We start from the raw sequence: 20,581 nt of genomic DNA on the forward strand, positions 1-20,581 counted from the left end.
TCTTTGCCTCCTTGATTTTGTTTACGTGATACTATTGGAATGAATAGGGTGACAGGATCATGACTTCACACGAAGCGACACTGTATATGTAGCAGCATTTACATTTGGTGGTATCCATTGGTGGATGTAAAAGCTATTTCTTTTTAATGCTTGTTATGTTTATTACCAAGCGTTAAATTTTTGATGTTTTGGTTTTGACTTTTCTTTAGTATTTTGACTTGGGATTTCATTTTGCTCCTGTTCTCGCTGTCCTGTTTTGATTTGCTGATATTTTGACCTTTACCAGCTGCCAACTGGGAGCCTGAGCCGTTTTGTTGCTGCACCACTGCATGCTCCCGAACCTAACCTGACCTGATGAACCAGCTAGCCTTTTATTATCACAGATTTCTCACTGCTTTTGTCATCTGCTGATCATTGTTTTGCACCCAATAATCCTTGGCACCCTCTGTGTTTTAACAGGCAGCTTCATGTCTAATTCCCATGCACACAAGGGAAATGAACAATGTCCTGTACTGTTCTGTCCAGCTATTTTAGATTTAAAAATACGTGTCTGTTCAACTGAAACTAAGTCTACTTTTTAAAGGACGCTTGGACAAAGATGAAATGCAAAACATTTGTTAAAATGCAAAAGGTGATCCAAGTTGTAAAGAAAAAATAACCAGAGATGTTATCATCAACAAAGTATTAATAGATAAACTAACATGACGTTAACAGTGAAAATAAGTGCTCATCAATGTGCATATTTTTATTTACATTCAGTTCAATTCATCCATTTTCAACATCACTTTTTCATATACTCATTTACAAAAGCTCCGTATCACAGTCAAAACCAAACAAAAATGAGACTGCATTTACAGAAATTACTGGTAAACAATCCTGATCAGAAAATCATTCCTCTTGGGAATTCATGCCACAAGCCAGGCAGTGGTCGCATATTCTTGCATGCTGTTGCAGAACAATATTTGGGTGAGGTATAATCCCATATTATAATCTTTTTTAACCAAATTATTTAGTATAATTTTCAAAGTTGAATAGGACACAAAAATTACAAAAGATGGAAGCTGGGACATTGCCTCAGGCTAGAAGACACATTTGGAGTAACTGCAGGTATATGAATATAGAAAGCTACTTCTTTTCTCTGAACATGCCTACTTGTAATAACTACTTTAAGATGACCATTATATATCTGGCCCCTCTGTTGGCAGTAAGGCATGTCGTCTACACCGTACACAATTGTACTAATGGTTGGCAACCTGGCACATCAGACAAGTGACACAAAAAAAATCTTGAAGATCAACTGTGTCCCTCTTAAATGATGCTCAAGTTGGCAGTAGAAGGGGCTTTTAAATGTCAAACAAAGTGTAATAAAACCAAGTTTACAGTTCATGTGGTGGACACAAACATACTAGACCTGAAGTACTAAACGCCTCGGTTGTGCTGCAGTTGTGCAACCTGTCATCACAGTTCAAGCTGCAGACTGGTACTTACATTCCAGGACAACAAGCATATACAAAAGATACACTTTTCTGGTGCCTTATAAGATTTTTTGTATTGTCTGCAAAACTCTGGAAATTTACTGAGGACACTTCACACTAAACACCAATATCTGCATATCCCTTAACCTTATCCACAGCAGAAGATGCTTTAATCCAGAAAACTGGTAACACACAGCGACCTTGTACAACACTGTTCATACAGTAGGCCTCTGTGTTATCCATAAACACTGGTCAAGATATCACACCAGCACAAGAATAGTGGAGAAACATGTAAATGCAGCAGACACGTGTTGATGCAACTAAACGACTGCATAGGGAGCAAAATTGAATACTTAATGACAACAACAGACTCTTTAATCTTTATCATGTTATTACAACAGTATGAAGGGTTCAAGTATTCTCCTATGTGAATGTGCACATAATGTATTTGCATATAAATCATGATGGACTCATAAATATCTACAGAATAGTCCGAAATAAGTATCACTTGGAAAGTTCCTAACAACACAGGATAAATCTGAAAGAACAAAAATCTCATTTGTGGCAGACTTTCAGAGATAGGGAAAATACTCAAATTGGAATCTTTAATTGTTAATAGAAAGAAAATCACCACACAAAAGCATGTCTGCTCATTTTTCCTCATCATAGAGAGACCATCTGGGTTGCACAACTTTCTAAACTTATTTACATCAAACATCTTAATGCCATTTATTTTTTTTTCTTGTTGTATCAAGGATATTACTCTGAATATTTTTCCAATTTTCCTCCAAGTTGATCTTTTTTAATTCATAAGTATTGCAGATGTATACAATATCATAAAATCATCAGCTCCTAAGGCAGCAACATTTTGAAAGTTATTTACAAATAAACTAGTATACATCATAATATGGCAATGCTGTTAAGAATGCCATAAATTATATATTATTAATAACTTAGAATCTGTGCAATTTAGGCCGGCTGTAATTTGACTTTTTTAGTGGACTGAAACACCAAATCTAAATCTGCTCAGACACTGGCCAAAGAGTACATTTCATCAGAATAACATTTTTATTATTCTAAATTTAAAAAGTGCAAAAATGGTTTCTTGCAAATATCTTGATCTTCCAAAAAGCAAAAGACAATACGTGCATGCCATCTTAGTATAATAATTACCCACACACACAATTAATGTAGTCTGGAAACTTACTCTTCTAGAAGAGATGCTCAGGGACAAATATTCAATCTAATATCTGGACTTAAATATAAAATATAGTTAGCAATATTTTTTCTCTCTCTCAATATGCAACATTATGGCAAAGTTTAAAGGTAAATTATGAATACTTGCAATTTTGTGAATAAGATGCAACATTAGCACCACTGTCCTTAAGCAACAGCTACATAACCAACATATTCATCAAGTGGGAAAGTTAGAATTAGTTTCTTCTATCAGAAATGACCAGTTTTACATGTGCTCTTAGACCCTGGTAGTCCTGGTGACATCATGTGTGCCTTTCACTTGCAGTTCCCACCATTGCCACTAGAGGGACAGCTACAATACAATGTCAGTTTACGGCTGAGGCTCAGAGTATCTTCCCAGACACCTCCACTCTCTACTACCATAGGTGTTCTTGTCTATCTGTGATTCCACAAAATACCCTAAGCCAAGTTAGCACTTACTTTAGGTCTGCTCTCCTGTCAGCTTCTAGATTTACTGCATACTAATACAGCGTATACAACTACATTATCTCCCAAAATCAAAACAAAAAAAAAAAAGGTGCTTCATCACCGTATCTTGGTTCCACTACTACCTGACCGATTCACACTTTTGCTTATCTGTGGAAACTGCACACTGGGTGTTCGAGATGTAGGCCCATAAAGTCCAAGGTTACGAGCTGCTGTCGATTTCCTGGGGGGCTTGACACTAGGAAAAGGGCTGAAGGCTGGAGCTTTTACAAAGCCTGCTGTGGACAGCTTTCGAGAGCTGTTGCTTTCGGAGCCTGATGAGTCTGACACCTTCCTCTCACTCTTTGACATGGTAGGCTCTGTGTTTGGCAGTCCCCTGGGCTTCAGCTCTAGGGCTTCAAGTTGACACTGCATCTCAGTGATATTGGCATTAACATCCCTGTAAACTTGTTCTGGTATTTTGCTTTCAGCCTCTTCTCCAGAATTCTCTGGTTTCTCCTCTTCCACATCTTCCTTCACCACCTCATTCTCCTCCTCCTCCTCCTCCTCCTCTTCCTTCTCATCCTTAATTACTACATTTTCAGGAATATGAATCAAGTCTGCTTTTGGGCTTTTATCTCCCTGTTCTTGAATTAACCCTATTGTATCTCCGTAGCCAAGCTGACCTTTTGCCCGGGCCAGATTTTTTCTATGCACCCTCACATGGGTGCGCCATGGAGAATTCAGTTTTGACTTCAGGTCTTCATGGGTGCCAGGCATGTGCACAATGGTATTCCTAGAGCCTCTCTGATTTGATTTAATCTTTTTGCCTAAAAGCAGATGATTTATAACTGGGGTCTGGTGAATCTGAGAAGGCAGAAGGCTTGTGATGGGTCCTTTATCTGTAAAATATAAAAAATACATATATATAGTAATTTTTTAAAATTCTTGCCAATAGACATTAAAAGAAACAATGATTTACATATACTGTATATTAATGTGTGTGCATTTGTTATGCTCAGTCATCACAATTGCTCTGACATCACAACTGCTCAGGTAAGTAAAAACAGGAAAAAAAAAAAAAAAAAACAACCATGACCTGTTCCAAATGCATGCTATCCAAAAATCAAAATAGCAAGGATTTGTATTTTTCTAAAAAATTAGCAGACATTCACAACATTTAATCAATGCCAGAACACAAAGCGTATCACTGCACCACTGGAATCAAATAAACACCATTCCATTTAGAATTACCAATTTAACTGAAATAGCCATCATTGAGATATCGGAAGGATAAATGCAGTACCAGGATGAAAAAACAAAGAGACTTGTGGAGAGCATTCAAACTCCACACTGACAGTAACTAGGGCAGGATTTGAAGCCAGTCTTCTGGAGATGCTAGGTATCAGTGTTGATTGCTGTAACTGACTCTGCTGTATAAGATTTTATGATTCAGCATATTTAAACTTATCTTGCCTTCACCTAATCCTTATGCAGAAGTGTCTTTAATTATAAATAAAAAAAAACCTATTTAATAAATGCAGGTTTTTTTAATAGAAAAAACTTGATATAAGCATCTCCTCGAAGACCCAATCAGCCCCTTCCTGGCAGGAATTCAATCATGGTTTCCTTACAGAACTGTGAAGCTTGACGGCTTTTTTCTATATACATCTCTCCTGCTGTAGGATTTCTTTAGTGTTTAGGTATGGACTTTGACTTGACCATTTTCAAATACTTACTTGCTTTTTTTCAGCTTTAAGAAAAAATGTTTTTATCTTTGCAAAATGTGTTTTTGTGTTCTGAAATAATGTACAATTAATAGCAATAATAATACTAGCAAAGCTTTCAGGCCCTGTCATAGGAAACATACTCTGCAATCACATGATGCAGGTCTTCATAATAAAACAAGTATAGGATCTACAGGCCTTAGATGTATAACCTTAAAACTCTGAAATGATCTTATCATTATAAGTCAAAGCAGAAGACTCATGATTTTTGTATGGCATACTGGAGCAGTCAGTGAGGCATTTCATTCATCAACAGCATCTTTCTCTTCTTGATGTACTGGGGTGGCACTGGGCATTACTGTTATTTTAATCAGGTTATCTCTGTTGGCATTTATCAAGCGTTTCTCAGAATCACTCACTCCTGGCAATTGCACTAATAAAAAAAAGTGAAAAAAAATGTCAAACTAGGATAAGAATTTGTCCTACCACAGAGTAGGAAATTAGAAGTATTTATGAAACATCCTACACTTATTTCCAGCTATGAGTAACAATTTGTGTTTGAGAATGAATGACATCACAAATTTTACAGCAGCCCAAGCCACCAAGTGCAACTCATGATGACATTTTTTTAGTTTACTTGGAAAATCATGATGATGATTTATAATGTTCTGGTACTAATTTTAGGGCTATAATAACAACAACAATAAAAATATTATAAAAAAAAGGAAAACATAATGAAGTAGGAAATTGCACTACATTGTGCACAATTGTTTACCACTTTGCATCATCATCATAAATAATACTGTAACAGTCTCAGAGATCGAGGCACACGCTCCGAGTAAGAGTGTTTATTTAGCAATGAATGATCCACAGCCATAGTTCATAAAATCAGTTTCATACTCTGATGGCCAAGTGAAGCACATTGTAAGATTAACTATTCTAGTGTACTGTGGTGTGCCACGCATCTCTCCTTGATCCCCCCTTTATCTTCTGTGAGTCTATGCCTACTTTCTTGAACATTTCTGGACTAGTAAAATATAATGCTAATGTTATGGGGTAAATATAATGCAAAGCTCAGCATACCTATGTGACATTTCATCATTAATCTCTCATCCTGCCATGCATATTTCCAAAGTAATATGCTGGCTCTATGATACAGTTTGCATATATGACCACTTGTGCATTGATTCTGTGATATCACTTGTGATTCACATATGCTTGTTCACACTTGGTGTAATGATCTTTATACGTATGTCAATATGCACGCCCGCACGCAGCTTGCTTTAACATTACCTCACAAGAAGTGGTGGGGAAATATATGAATCTGTGTATAAACACACACATTGCAAGGTCAATCAAAGTTTGGTGCACAATTCAAGAGGCAGTTGGTTTTACCATACCTAATTCATTAGAAAACTGAAAAGATGCATTTTACAATAATAGAAAAACTTTCATTTTAGCTGACTGTGCATGGCTTCTCTGAACAAATGAGGTGGTCATGTAATGTAAAACATTTGATATGAATATTATTTTCTCTCTGTCAAATCAATATCTATTTACGAGTTCATTGTTGTCCAGCATTTCCAAATCATTCTGCCTTTCCCCGAGATGTGTGTGCTGCGATTTGCCTGAAGCTAGAAATAGTTTCCGAAGTTAGGAAAAGAGTAAGACCAAATCTGCATCATTCTGATATATTTGAGCCAGTTAGGACTGTTTTCGTAGAAGAAAAAAAAACCAACTATAAATTACAATTTTATGAAACTAAAAATTGTATATTATATGCACTCAATAACCCATAATGACAATGTTAAAAGAGGTTTTCAGAAAGGTTAACAAATTAAAAAAAACAATAACTGAAATCTCTCATTTATGAAGATAATCAGACCTATAATTCAATGCTTTGTAGAAGGCCATTTACCAGCATTTCCTGCTTTGAGACTTCTAGGGTAAGTTTCTACAACCTATGCACATTTGGATTTGTGCAGTTTATCCCACTCTTACAGGCAGATCCTCTCATAGCTCTCTGTACTTGGCTGCTTTCATCTCTCTCTCAATTCTAACTTTAGCTCTCTGCTGAGAAACACCCCCGTTGCATGATGCTGCCACCAGTATGCTTCACTGGAGTTATCGTATTAGGCAGTTGGTAAGCAGTGCCTTGTTTTCGTTAGACATAGTATTTGGAGTTGTACCCAAATAATTCAATTTTAGTTGCATCAGTTATCAGACTGGGGAATCTTTTTCGTTATGCTCTCAGAGGCCTTTAAATGTTGTTCGGCAAAATCTAACTGGGGTGTCAAATGATTTTTAATCAAGAGTGGCTCCTGTCTAATTGATGAAACACACTCATGAGATGATCATCCTTCCTTTACTTTTGCTTTGTGCTTTTAGGTGTTAAATGTGTGAATACATACTAAGAAAGATTTTTAATATAGTGTACTATAAGAATATCCTGAGGTCTAGAAGGTCATCCATCCATCCATTCATTATGAAATGAACCCAGGTCTCCTAACTGCGAGGCAGCAGCGCTACCCACTGCACCACCGAGCCGCTCCATCTAGAAGGTCAAATATGCCTAAATATGTTAAACCATAAAATCTTATGAAATGGAAAAACTCTATATATACACACACACACAAACACACACACATACATACAGACACCTTATATACAGTATATATACAGTTTAAAATGTTCATCTTAAAGTTAAATTTTACCCACAAGGTTTGTTGACTTTTTCATCGAAACATGTTAGTGGTAAGAAAAATATTAGTAAAAGTGGGATGCAGGTTTAGATTACATTCCTGGATAGGCAAAATAATTATTAAAAATGGAAGATAGAATTAATAAGCAAGACCAGAGCATTTTCACTAACTACTAAATTAAATTTTTATTAGTATACCCTGTCAAACAACAATATGTCATTATGCTTGTAGAAATGCATCACTGAACAGCAAGTATTTGCATTATTAAAAAAATCAATATCCCATTGTAAAAACCGGTCCCCTAGCATCCTTTCATTGGTGCAATAATTCCCCATTTTTCTTGTGTAAAGCAAAATAAGCTGCCACCAAAAGTTAAAGCCCCATCTCAAGCACATGAAAGATATTCTCAGTACCATGATTCAGCTGGCTCCCAGGACCACTCATGATCCCAGGATTTTTTTTCTCCTCAGCTCCTAATAAAACAAAAACACAAATGATAAAAATATTTAAGGAAAGAAAAAAAAAGCCACATTATGAAATGCCGGTGCCTTTATTCTTCTTTAATTACTTTTTATTCTGTCTTCAAAATTTAATTTTATAAAAATGGGGTAAAGGGATTAATGATAATTAACACTTGAAAGAAAAATCAAACAGATCATGGGCCATTTATTTAATTAATTTTAAAAATCAGTTTTTCTTATATATATTTCTGTTTCAATGGTGCACATTATTTGATCACAAGGTTGCAGTTCCATTGTGCTAAATATAAGCAATGCCATCAAGCTTACTACCACTTGATATGGGGTCATTTTAGTGCTTATAAAGTACAATGACCTAGATAACTTCTTATTTAATGCCAATGAAAGTTGCACACAAGTTGATTGCCACAGTTGTTGCTGGAATACTATTACTCATCTAATTAAAATTTAGTCAAAAAAGTGATGTTTGCTTTCAGATTCTCACTACTGTGACAGCCTCACATGGCAAGCTCCCTTGTGGTGACTAGATAACTGTTTAAAATGAGGACAGTAAGTATGGTGGATAACAGTTGCTAGTTTAAAATAAATTTCAACAGGATTTTAGTTGCACAGACTGAAGCTGGTTGGAGTGAATTTCTCACAAATCTTATGAAATATTTCTTTACAAGCGTGTGATAATGAGAAACATGTTACTGTGTAGTGAAGTTGAAATCTTGACTTGATGACATAGGTGAAGAGAAAATAATAACCTAAAGAGAGTCAAATAGCCTATAATAGTCAAAACATTTCTTGCGTGCTGTTGGTTTAACTTGCTCTGTCACCAGGGACTAGTACTGAATCAATACTAAAATTTTAGCTTTGGTGCCAAAACCAGCTTTTACACCACAGTACTAGTATCAAAATGATACTGAAGCAAATAATGGATAACTCCAACTACCCAGACTCCCAACTGCTTTGTTTCCCTGGCCCGCACACATGCGCAAAACCAGGCTCTGCTGTACTCTGCATGTCAAGGGTACAAGGAAACCTGACTTCCATGCTATTCCCTGGTTCCACCAGGGTCTGTCAGAAGCTGATAATTTCTTATTCAAGCTTTCCCCTTTGAATTTTGAGTGCATGCATATAAGGATATTATAACACAAAGGTGGGGACCTTGGAGTTTTCAAGCATGCTAATATACAAAAATTAATTTGATTAGCGGGTTTTTCGAACATGAGGTGCCAGTATGAGTTTAACATAATGCTAGTAAAGTAGCATTTTAAAAATCTAGAATTTTTTTTTTAGTGTTGGTATACCATGCAACAATACCAGTGACTTCACCAAGAACAATGCTTTGAAATACTATATAAGATAATGTTATGAATTTTTTTGAACTATAATGGAGTTCATTGAGGTTGACCTGCTAATGGCCCAAAATAAACAAAAGAGGAACAGTGTTGCTTTTTACATGTAGGAAATGGGATGAGATCAGGCATGAATCTCCAGGCCAGCTGATGTTTGCACAAAGACTCAGACTAACAGGGGACTGACAGAAACTCTCCCACCTTTTAAGAACAACTGAGCACATAGGGGTACCAGATTACAAGGAACTATAACAAGGAGTTCTAGTTTGGTGTCACTGGAACAGAAGTAGGAGCACTGCTGACTATGGCTCTGGGTTAAAGCCTCCTTACAGTTAAAGGACAATTAAGTGTAATGTCGACAGGTAAGTTTGGGCAAACACTCTTTGACGAAAAGAAGTCAGGGCTGAAAGGGGAAAAGGGAGCACTTTTGGTACAGAGATAGTGGGCAACTGGATGTGCCAAACCTCCAATAGATAGAGGGAAACCCCAGAAGGACAGCTGGTTCATACTTTTTTTCTTTATTTTGTACTTTGTATATTTTTTCTATCTATCAACTCTTGTGCTTTAACACTTCTAAAAAGAGTATCATTCTATATTTTGTCATTTGCCAGATCCTCTCTTGTTCACAGTGTATTGAAACTTTTAGTACAGATCTATATTCATGCATTATTTGATTTTGTGGCAGATAACTCATTAAATATTTGTAGAAAATTCACTATACAAAAAATACATATATAAAAAACACCATTGATTCAGGATACAGGAAACACACTCTGTTTCTCAGACTCTGCACTGTGTTATTGGTCAGAAATAAAGTGAGCTGGTAATCCATCTTGCATGTAACAATTATTCCCACACTGTAAAGTTATAAACTTATAAACAAGCAGTTCAGTAAAAAAAATTAAAAGAAACTAGAAACAACACTGTTATGCCTTATGTCCTTTCGACTCTTCGGAAAAGCAGAGAAATTGATGGGCCCACTGCCAAGATTGCACCTCCACACAACTTTGTTTCATAACTTGGCCTTGACTTCCTTCTCCTCATGGTCTCACAGTAAGGCATCTCCACTCCAGTCCTTCTACTACTTTTCCTTTATGCAGTCGAGGAGCTCAGAGCTTGTGAAGTCTCAGTATCTCGTCCCCTATATTCATACTCATCACTTGTATTCATTTGCTTCAGCTAAGGGTGCGGTTTCCATTCCCTGCTCTGCAAAGCTTCCTTCGGACCTCAATCGTATGTAATTGTCTTACTGACCTTTCTCCAGTTCCCAAATCAGGATATAACATCATTTTCAAAATTTCAAAAATGTTTCACGAATCATAATCACCAGCTCATGCAATTTAAATTGTCTGCCTTACCCCCACGGAGGCACCACCTCATAGGTTTAGAATGACGCCTTTTTAGTCATCTCTGGCCTATTCAGTTCCTTGGCATCTCTCTCTGACACTATGGCCAAATCCTTCTCCATGATGCTTTCCTTCCCTTTCCTGTCTCTCCTCTAGGACTTAACACTACTTTCACCCAGTGGAAGAATCTAATGTCTTGCTACTTCTTCAGTCTTGAAATCTTCATTTTATAATGTTCGCCGTCTTGAACTCTGTGGATTAATAATGCTTCCAGGTCTACCATCCAAAACAGGGTTTGTAATAAAGTTTTTTAGAGGCTGGTCTATGATGTTTTTTCCCCCTTTTCACTATTTTTTACCGTTTTTTCTCATTTACTTTCCTTTGGGCCCCCTTTGTGGGGTGCACAAGCCATTACTGCCTTCAGCCTGGTTTCTGTTTCCTTTTTTTATCGCTGTCTCAGGGTGAAAGTGGAAGCCAAGGGGGTGGGGTGGATTATTAATAAAAATTTGAAAAAAAATGTAAAAACTACAAATGAAAAAAAAAATTTACACATATTATAATACAACTGATTTTTACATCTGAATAAACTTGAAAAGCAAAATTATACTTCTTATATTTTGAAAAGTAAAAAAAAAGTATAAAATACATCAACATGAAAAAAACATCACTTTCATCAGAGAATACATTGGATGAGTGTATAATTGATAAATTCAAACTGGTGAATTGTGATCATGTAACTTAACTGTCTAATACAGACTTAACTATAGTATACATACATTCTTAGTTTTTCATCAGATTACACTGTCTTTAGTCAATTTTGCCAGCAACTTCTAAATGCTACTTTTAGAAGTCTGAATTTCACTTCCCAGGTGCTCCCAAGTTCAGAGCGTGAGGAACCCCTACCCTAGTGTACGCAACATTAAATTCAAATGCTTGTTTATAGATTACTCCTGTATTCTCCGAAATCACTTCTCATGTACTAAATTTTAAAGTATTTGAAAAATATTTAGAAGTTGCAAAAATAAAGTGAAGAAGTGACTTTTTGTTTTCTCTACCTGCTTTAATGTAGATAAGGTTGGCCTGCTGTTGCTGTCTTAGTTTAATCCTAGAGTACTGCCTCTTGAGAGCGTTGATATCTGTGGTCATCCTCTCCATCATCATGCTGTTGAAAGTTGCCTGGTATTCACTGCGATTAGAGTCAATTGCGCCTGGACTCAGCTCTGCAATGTTACTGCTCCGCACACTGTTTTCTTCTGCTTGGTCTGAGGAAATAAGAACACAAAGGTTAATAAATTACATTATTCCCTAGCCAATCACACTTCTTATTATTAGTAGTAATGTGAAGATTTCTACTGCATCACTGTGAGTTTTTTGCCAATTACAGCGCTGTTACTGGGCTCCACAGCATTTAGAAAACCTAACTCAGGTTAGTGCTACAAGGTTGTGATGACTACTACAGATAATCTGTTGCTACAGGGTGCCTGGGTATGAGTCACACCAAGTTTACATGAGTGATGTCAGGGGTGTTTTGTAAATAACAACCTTAATAAAGGTACATCTACATTTTTGAGATGAACCTTTTCTATCCTAAATCAGAATATAGTCTAAATAAAATCTTTTTATTGTCATTGTAGGTAAACATAATAACTAATTGTGTTAGGTGGAAATATTTAGGAAAGTTCTTCTACTCAAAGCTCTCTAAACATCATTTAAAAGTTTGGTACCTACTGCTAAGGAGTGATATTAGCTTATAAAAAAAACAAATGGAAGGAAATTATCATAGAACACGATAACACACAAAATAAATATTCCTTGTCTAACCAATATCTTCTAACGTGTGAGGAAACTGAAGCTCAAAAAGCAGAAAAACACCTCGGAAATACAATGGAGATTTAAAAGCGTCACATATTATATGCTAAAGTGCAGACATCATGTTAAATCATTTACAAATGTAGAATTCCTCAGGGAATTATTTTTTTAAAATATAATGACCTCCCTTGATTAAAAAGTAAATGTGTTATATGGCAGTTTCCTAGCACAGTTTATTAACCCAGTTTAAAAAAAAAACTTTAATTATTAGTTACCATGCTTTCCTCATGTGATTAGATTCTTAATTTTATTTAGTCAAGCATCTCCTTTAAAGTCACTCTATACCAGGGTGCCCAAACTCATCCTGAATGGTAGCAATGGCTGCCAGCTTTCATTCCTGCTGAGCTTTCCAATTGAAAATAAGAATTCACTTTATTGAGCAGGTACACTAATGTGTACTAGGAATCTGTCTTCATAGAATTGGCTCAATATACAATGATAACACAGAGTACAAAAGATAAACATAAGAAAAAGTTTAAAATAATAAAATATAATGCAGCATACAAAGGCATTACAAAAAATAAAGAGCTATATACAAATACAGTGGAACCTCGGTTTGCGAGTAACTTGGTTTACGAGTGTTCTGCAAGACAAGCAAATTTTTTTAAAGAATTTTGACTTGATAAACGAGCAATGTCTTGCAATACGAGTAGTATGGATACACTTTGTCTGCTGAGCGTCATGTGATCACAACTGAGCAGATTGTTGTTCTCTCTCTCTCTCTCTCTCTCTCCCTCCCTCCCTATGGGCGTGTGTGTCTCTCTCTCTCTCCTTATCTTTCTCTCGCATCCGTCCATCCGTCTCTCTCTCTCTCTCTCTCTCTCTCCTTGAGGGCAATCGTCTCCTATTCTCCGTCTGAGTCTGCATGCCTCACTCATATAGTCAACAGCCGTATGAGTGTATACTCTTTACTACAGCATTGTGTGTCTGTCTGTGTGTGTGTGCGCACGTACGCACGTGTCTGCTGTGAAGTGCGAGTCCCCGTTTTGCGCCCCAAAACACAAAGCCGAGTCTCAGTACTTTAACAACATCAGCTTTATTCAGCTTGAAACAGCAACAGCGCGGTTATTTATTACAGCGGGATCTTTATAATGTTCATTGTATCACCCATCGACAGCAGGCGTTTACAGCATGTCTGCGATCTTTTTGGATACGCTTATACAGCGAACTGCTACAACGCTGGGAGACTGCGCTTGCTTTGGGACACTCTTCTGCGTGTCGTTCCGTTGGGTGGAATCCCACAAGAGTTTAGAAACTCACTCACACCAGCCATGATTCTTTTTAAAGGTAAAGTGCAGGTTAATTTGTTTTATGTAATTTTACTTTATATTTTGTATTAATCATTTTTATATGAATAGTTTTGGGCTATGGAACGAATCATCTGAGTTTCCATTATTTCTTATGGGGAAATTCACTTTGATATACGAGTGCTTTGGACTGCGAGCACGTTTCCGGAACGAATTATGCTCGCAAACCGAGGTTCCACTGTATACATATACATTCCTGTTTGTGGTGCAGTGTCGTTTAAGGGCCCGGAGATCACGGGCATCCAGTATGGTTTTACGGCCTTGACCCTTACTCACAGAGATTGTTCCAGATTCTCTGAATCTTCGGATCATGTTATGCACAGTTGATGCAAAGTCTTTGCAATTTTTCGCTGGGCAACACCTTTCTGATATTGCTCCACTATCTTTCTGCGCAACATTGTGGGAATTGGTGATCCTCTACCCATCTTGGCTTCTGAGAGACACTGCCACTCTGAGAAGCTCTTTTTATACCCAATCATGTTGCCAATTGACCTAATTAGTGTTAATTGGTCTTCCAGCTCTTCGTTATGCTCAAATTTACTTTTTCCAGCCTCTTATTGCTACTTGTCCCAACTTTTTTGGGATTTGTTGACACCGTGAAATTTTGAATCAACATATTTTTCCTTTAAAATGATACATATATATCTATACTAATAAATGGCAAAGCCCTCACTGACTCACTCACTGACTGACTCATCACTAATTCTTCAACTTCCCGTGTAGGTAGAAGGCTGAAATTTGGCAGGCTCATTCCTAACAGCTTACTTACAAAAGTTGGGCAGGTTTCATTTCGAAATTCTACGCGTAATGGTCATAACTGGAAGCTATTTTTCTACATATACTGTAATGGAGTTGAGCTCGAAAGCCGTGGGGGGCGGAGATTCGTGTGACATCATCACGCCTCCCACGTAATCACGTGAACTGACTGTCAATGCAGTACGTAGAAAACCAGGAAGAGCTCCAAAAAGCGCTGAAGAAAACATGCATTATATAATTCAGAAGGCAGCGAAACAATAAGCGAGCGAGTGACATATACAACCATATTCATGAGTGCTGCTACTTCGGAAACAAAGAACGGTGTAAACCTAAAGTTTAAATTAAGTTCATAGACATGCTGCCGCTGGCGTTTGTCATGCCCACGGGTAATGCGGGATACAAATTTAATGAGAGTACGCAGGATATAAACGAGAGTTTTGATCACTTTGTAACTAAGTTAAAATTGCAGGTGAGGGGCTGTGCTTATGCAAATTCCGAGAGACTGTTTGTGGAGGATTGATAATTAAGGCGGGTGGAGGAGTCGCGTCATCATCTCCCCTCCCATTCATCTCATTTCGCTCTGAGCGGAATATATATATATATATATATATATATGATATGAATGACCTCCAAAGAGCTGAGACTTTTGATATCATGAACGTGTCTGCAAAACTGTAGCCTCCTGCCCTGCAAAGTCGAGCAGCCAGCGCTACAGTGCATAGCTGTGCCGGCCTTTGAGACGCTGACTGCGCTTCTGCCTTAAGTCAAAGTGAGCACTTTTAATTTTTTTCATCCTCCCCCTGCGCTATAGCCCAGACAAGTGCAAACACGGGACCCCTTTTCTACACCACGGCAAAATAATATTAGGGCGATTCACACTTTTGTTTGCACGTATACGATTATGAGGTCCTCAGCTCGGATTATGAACACACGCACACGAGTGGAGGACTGACAGTGCCATCACAGCCGATTAATGGCGGGACGCGTCTCACCAGTCTACACAAGACCCACGCGACTGTCCCCAAAAGGCGATCATAACGCCAGCTTAACACATCTCTCTATACTATATAAAAGAAAAAGGCAACTTTCTTTTCTTTACACCTTTTTCCTTTTATCCCAAACCAAAGCCTTTCTCTTAACACTGCAGAGGACACAAAACTAATTTTCTTTAAATGCCGGTAAGGAACATTACCAGAGGCACAAATTTGAACGTTCACATAGAAAATGTAATTTCTATACCACAGCCGTCGTGTAGCGCCTTTCAAAAGGGATCTACTAGCGAGAGATGATCCATATATATTTTAGCTGCTGTTAGCTACTTACCTGTTGTGTTACACAGTCTTTAAAATGTAGTTTACCCGAAACCACTCCAGTAGTGCTCAATGTAGCTTTACTTCTTAAAACGCGTTAATGTTTTACTGTTTAATAACTTATAGACTATATTTTATTATTTTTCCCTTGCACTCAGTGACCAAAGCTATGCACACACATATAGACACATACAAACATACACACAAGTATATGTATGTGTATATATATGTATATATGTATATATATATATATGTGTATATATATATATGTGTATATATATATATATATATATGTGTATATACACACACACACCCCTATCTACATTATATATACACACACATATATATATATATATATATATATATCTATATACATATATCTATATACATATATATACACACACACACATATATATATAAATTGTGTGTGTGTATATATGATGTAGATAGGTATGTGTATATATATATATATATATATATATATGTATATGTATGTATGTATGTATGTATGTATGTATGTATGTGTGTGTGTGTGTGTGTGTGTGTGTGTATGACAGCAGCAATCCAAGCTGTGAGAAAACAATAAAAAGGAGGCGTGTCAGACGTGTGGTACATTTTCTGATGCAGCTACCAAAACAACTTTGTGACGCTGCCGCCAAATACACAAAACAATTACTTTGACAATCATGTTACATTATTTTTAAAATGTTTCCTTTTCTTTCTCTTTCCTTCTTTAACACACTACTTCTCCTCTGCCAAGTATATATATATATATATATATATATATATATATATATATATATATATATATATATATATATATATATATATATATATATATATATATATATATATATATATATATATATATATAGAACAACACTCCTGAAATCTCCTCCATGTTTTTGAGAACAACACTCCTGAAATCTCCTCCATGTTTTTGAGATTGTGCTGGGAGACACATTAAACCTTCTTGCTGCAGCACGGTGAATGTGCCATCCTGGAGAAGTTGGACAACCTGTGCAACTTCTGTAGGGTTAAGGAATCCTTGAGTCTTGCATTGTGGGAATTGGTGATCCTCTACCCATCTTGGCTTCTGAGAGACACTACTCTGAGAAGCTCTTTTTATACCCAATCATGTTGCCAATTGACCTAATTAGTGTTAATTGGTCTTCCAGCTCTTCGTTATGCTCAAATTTACTTTTTCCAGCCTCTTATTGCTACTTGTCCCAACTTTTTTGGGATTTGTTGACACCGTGAAATTTTGAATCAACATATTTTTCCTTTAAAATGATACATTTATATCTATACTAATAAATGGCAAAGCCCTCACTGACTCACTCACTGACTGACTCATCACTAATTCTTCAACTTCCGTGTAGGTAGAAGGCTGAAATTTGGCAGGCTCATTCCTAACAGCTTACTTACAAAAGTTGGGCAGGTTTCATTTCGAAATTCTACGCGTAATGGTCATAACTGGAAGCTATTTTTCTACATATACTGTAATGGAGTTGAGTTGAAGCCGGGGGCGGAGATTCGTGTGACATCATCACGCCTCCCACGTAATCACGTGAACTGACTGTCAATGCAGCACGTAGAAAACCAGGAAGAGCTCCAAAAAGCGCTGAAGAAAACATGCATTATATAATTCAGAAGGCAGCGAAACAATAAGCGGCAAGTGACATATACAACCATATTCATGAGTGCTGCTACTGAAACAAAGAACGTGTAAACCTAAAGTTTAAATTAAGTTCATAGACATGCTGCCGCTGGCGTTTGTCATGCCCACGGGTAATGCGGGATACAAATTTAATGAGAGTACGCAGGATATAAACGAGTTTTGATCACTTTGTAACTAAGTTAAAATTGCAGGTGAGGGGCTGTGCTTATGCAAATTCCGAGAGACTGTTTGTGGAGGATTGATAATTAAGGCGGGTGGAGGAGTGCGTCATCATCTCCCTCCCATTCATCTCATTTCGCTCTGAGCGAATATATATATATATATATATATATATGATATGAATGACCTCCAAAGAGCTGAGACTTTTGATATCATGAACGTGTCTGCAAAACTGTAGCCTCCTGCCCTGCAAAGTCGAGCAGCCAGCGCTGCATAGCTGTGCCGCCTTTGAGACGCTGACTGCGCTTCTGCCTTAAGTCAAAGTGAGCACTTTTAATTTTTTCATCCTCCCTGCGCTATAGCCCAGACAAGTGCAAACACGGACCCCTTTTCTACACCACGGCAAAATAATATTAGGCATTCACACTTTTGTTTGCACGTATACGATTATGAGGTCCTCAGCTCGGATTATGAACACACGCACACGAGTGGAGGACTGACAGTGCCATCACAGCCGATTAATGGCGGGGACGTCTCACCAGTCTACACAAGACCCACCGCGACTGTCCCCAAAAGGCGATCATAACGCCAGCTTAACACATCTCTCTATACTATATAAAAAGAAAAGGCAACTTTCTTTTCTTTACACCTTTTTCCTTTTATCCCAAACCAAAGCCTTTCTCTTAACACTGCAGAGGACACAAAACTAATTTTCTTTAAATGCCGGTAAGGAACATTACCAGAGGCACAAATTTGAACGTCACATAGAAAATGTAATTTCTATACCACAGCCGTCGTGTAGCCTTTCAAAAAGGGATCTACTAGCTGAGAGATGATCCATATATATTTTAGCTGCTGTTAGCTACTTACCTGTTGTGTTACACAGTCTTTAAAATGTAGTTTACCCGAAACCACTCCAGTAGTGCTCAATGTAGCTTTACTTCTTAAAACGTTAATGTTTTACTGTTTAATAACTTATAGACTATATTTTATTATTTTTCCCTTGCACTCAGTGACCAAAGCTATGCACACACATATAGACACATACAAACATACACACAAGTATATGTATGTGTATATATATGTATATATGTGTATATATATATATGTGTATATATATATATGTATATATATATATATATATATATGTATATATATATATATATATATATATATATACACACACACACACCCCTATCTACATTATATATACACACATATATATATATATATATATATATATATATATATATATATATATATATGTATGTATGTATGTATGTATGTATGTATGTATGTGTGTGTGTGTGTGTGTGTGTGTGTGTATGACAGCAGCAATCCAAGCTGTGAGAAAACAATAAAAAGGAGGCGTGTCAGACGTCGTGGTACATTTTCTGATGCAGCTACAAAACAACTTTGTGACGCTGCGCCAAATACACAAAACAATTACTTTGACAATCATGTTACATTATTTTTAAAATGTTTCCTTTTCTTTCTCTTTCCTTCTTTAACACACTACTTCTCCTCTGCCAAGTAGTATATATATATATATATATATATATATATATATATATATATATATATATATATATATATATATATATATATATATATATATATATATAGATATAGATATATATATATAGATATATATAGATAGATATGAGAACAACACTCCTGAAATCTCCTCCATGTTTTTGAGATTGTGCTGGGAGACACATTAAACCTTCTTGCTGCAGCACGTGTGAATGTGCCATCCTGGAGAAGTTGGACAACCTGTGCAACTTCTGTAGGGTTAAGGAATCACCTCATACTGCCAGTAGAGATGATTACTCAAGCCAAAACTAGCACGAGTGGAAAACCAGCCAAAAAAGGTCAAGAGGGAGAAACTTGAAATGACCTCCACATGTAAAAACCAGTCCTGTTTTGAGGGTTTTCTAATTGTTGCCACTTTAGTGCACCTGTCGTTAAGTCCATGAACACCAATACAGCTGAAAGTGATTAACCTCAGCTGCTTAAACAACCAGAAAATTATCAGACAGGTTTAATTGATTTCATGCCAGGCCAAATAAAAAAACTGTTCCTTTAATTTTTGTGAGCAGTGTATATATATATATATATATATATATATATATATATAAACTGCTCAAAAATTAAAGGAACACTTTGAAAACACATCAGATCTCAATGGGAAAAAGAAATCCTCCTGGATATCTATACTGATATAGACTGGGTAATGTGTTAGGAACGAAAGGATGCCACATCGCTTGATGGAAATGAAAATGATCAACCTACAGAGCCCTGAATTCAAAGACGCCCCAAAAATCAGAGTGAAAAAATGATGTGGCAGGCTAGTCCATTTTGCCAAAATTTAATTGCAGCAACTCAAAATTGCACGCAGCACTTTGTATGGCCCCTGTGTTTTTGTATACATGCCTGACAACAAGGTGCATGCTCCTAATGAGACGATAGATGGTGTTGTGGGAGATCTCCTCCCAGATCTCGACCAGGGCATCACTGAGCTCCTGGACAGTCTGAGGTGCAACCTGGTGGCATTGGATGGACCAAAACATAATGTCCCAGAGGTGTTCTATTGGATTTAGGTCAGGAAAGTGTGGTGGCCAGTCAATGGTATCAATTCCTTCATCCTCCAGGAACTGCCTGCATACTCTCACCACATGAGGCCAGGAATTGTCGTGCACCAGGAGCCACTGCACCAGCATAGGGTCTGACAATGGGTCCAAGGATTTCATCCTGATACCTAA

The 20,581-nt window shown here is 37.0% G+C and overlaps 1 protein-coding gene across 5 annotated transcripts in view; it reads right to left on the minus strand.

Annotated features, from left to right (window-relative positions):
• Positions 1 to 720: 720 nt before the first annotated feature.
• Positions 721 to 20,581, minus strand: part of tbc1d30 (TBC1 domain family, member 30) — a 122,679-nt gene continuing 102,818 nt past the window's right edge. For 3 of the 5 annotated variants that reach the window (XM_039770029.1, XM_039770031.1, XM_039770032.1), the window contains 3 exons: positions 11,790 to 11,996; positions 7,980 to 8,039; positions 721 to 4,039 (listed from right to left, as the gene is read on the minus strand). In XM_039770029.1, coding sequence (XP_039625963.1) covers positions 3,258 to 4,039; positions 7,980 to 8,039; positions 11,790 to 11,996 — 1,049 coding nt within the window. In that variant the 3' untranslated portion in view covers positions 721 to 3,257. The remainder of the gene's footprint in view (positions 4,040 to 7,979; positions 8,040 to 11,789; positions 11,997 to 20,581) is intronic. The other 2 variants (XM_039770030.1, XM_039770033.1) reach the window with 1 other exon arrangement.

This window comes from Polypterus senegalus, chromosome 11, assembly GCF_016835505.1.
Source record: "Polypterus senegalus isolate Bchr_013 chromosome 11, ASM1683550v1, whole genome shotgun sequence".
In the NCBI taxonomy this organism is placed as follows: Eukaryota; Metazoa; Chordata; class Cladistia; order Polypteriformes; family Polypteridae; genus Polypterus; species Polypterus senegalus.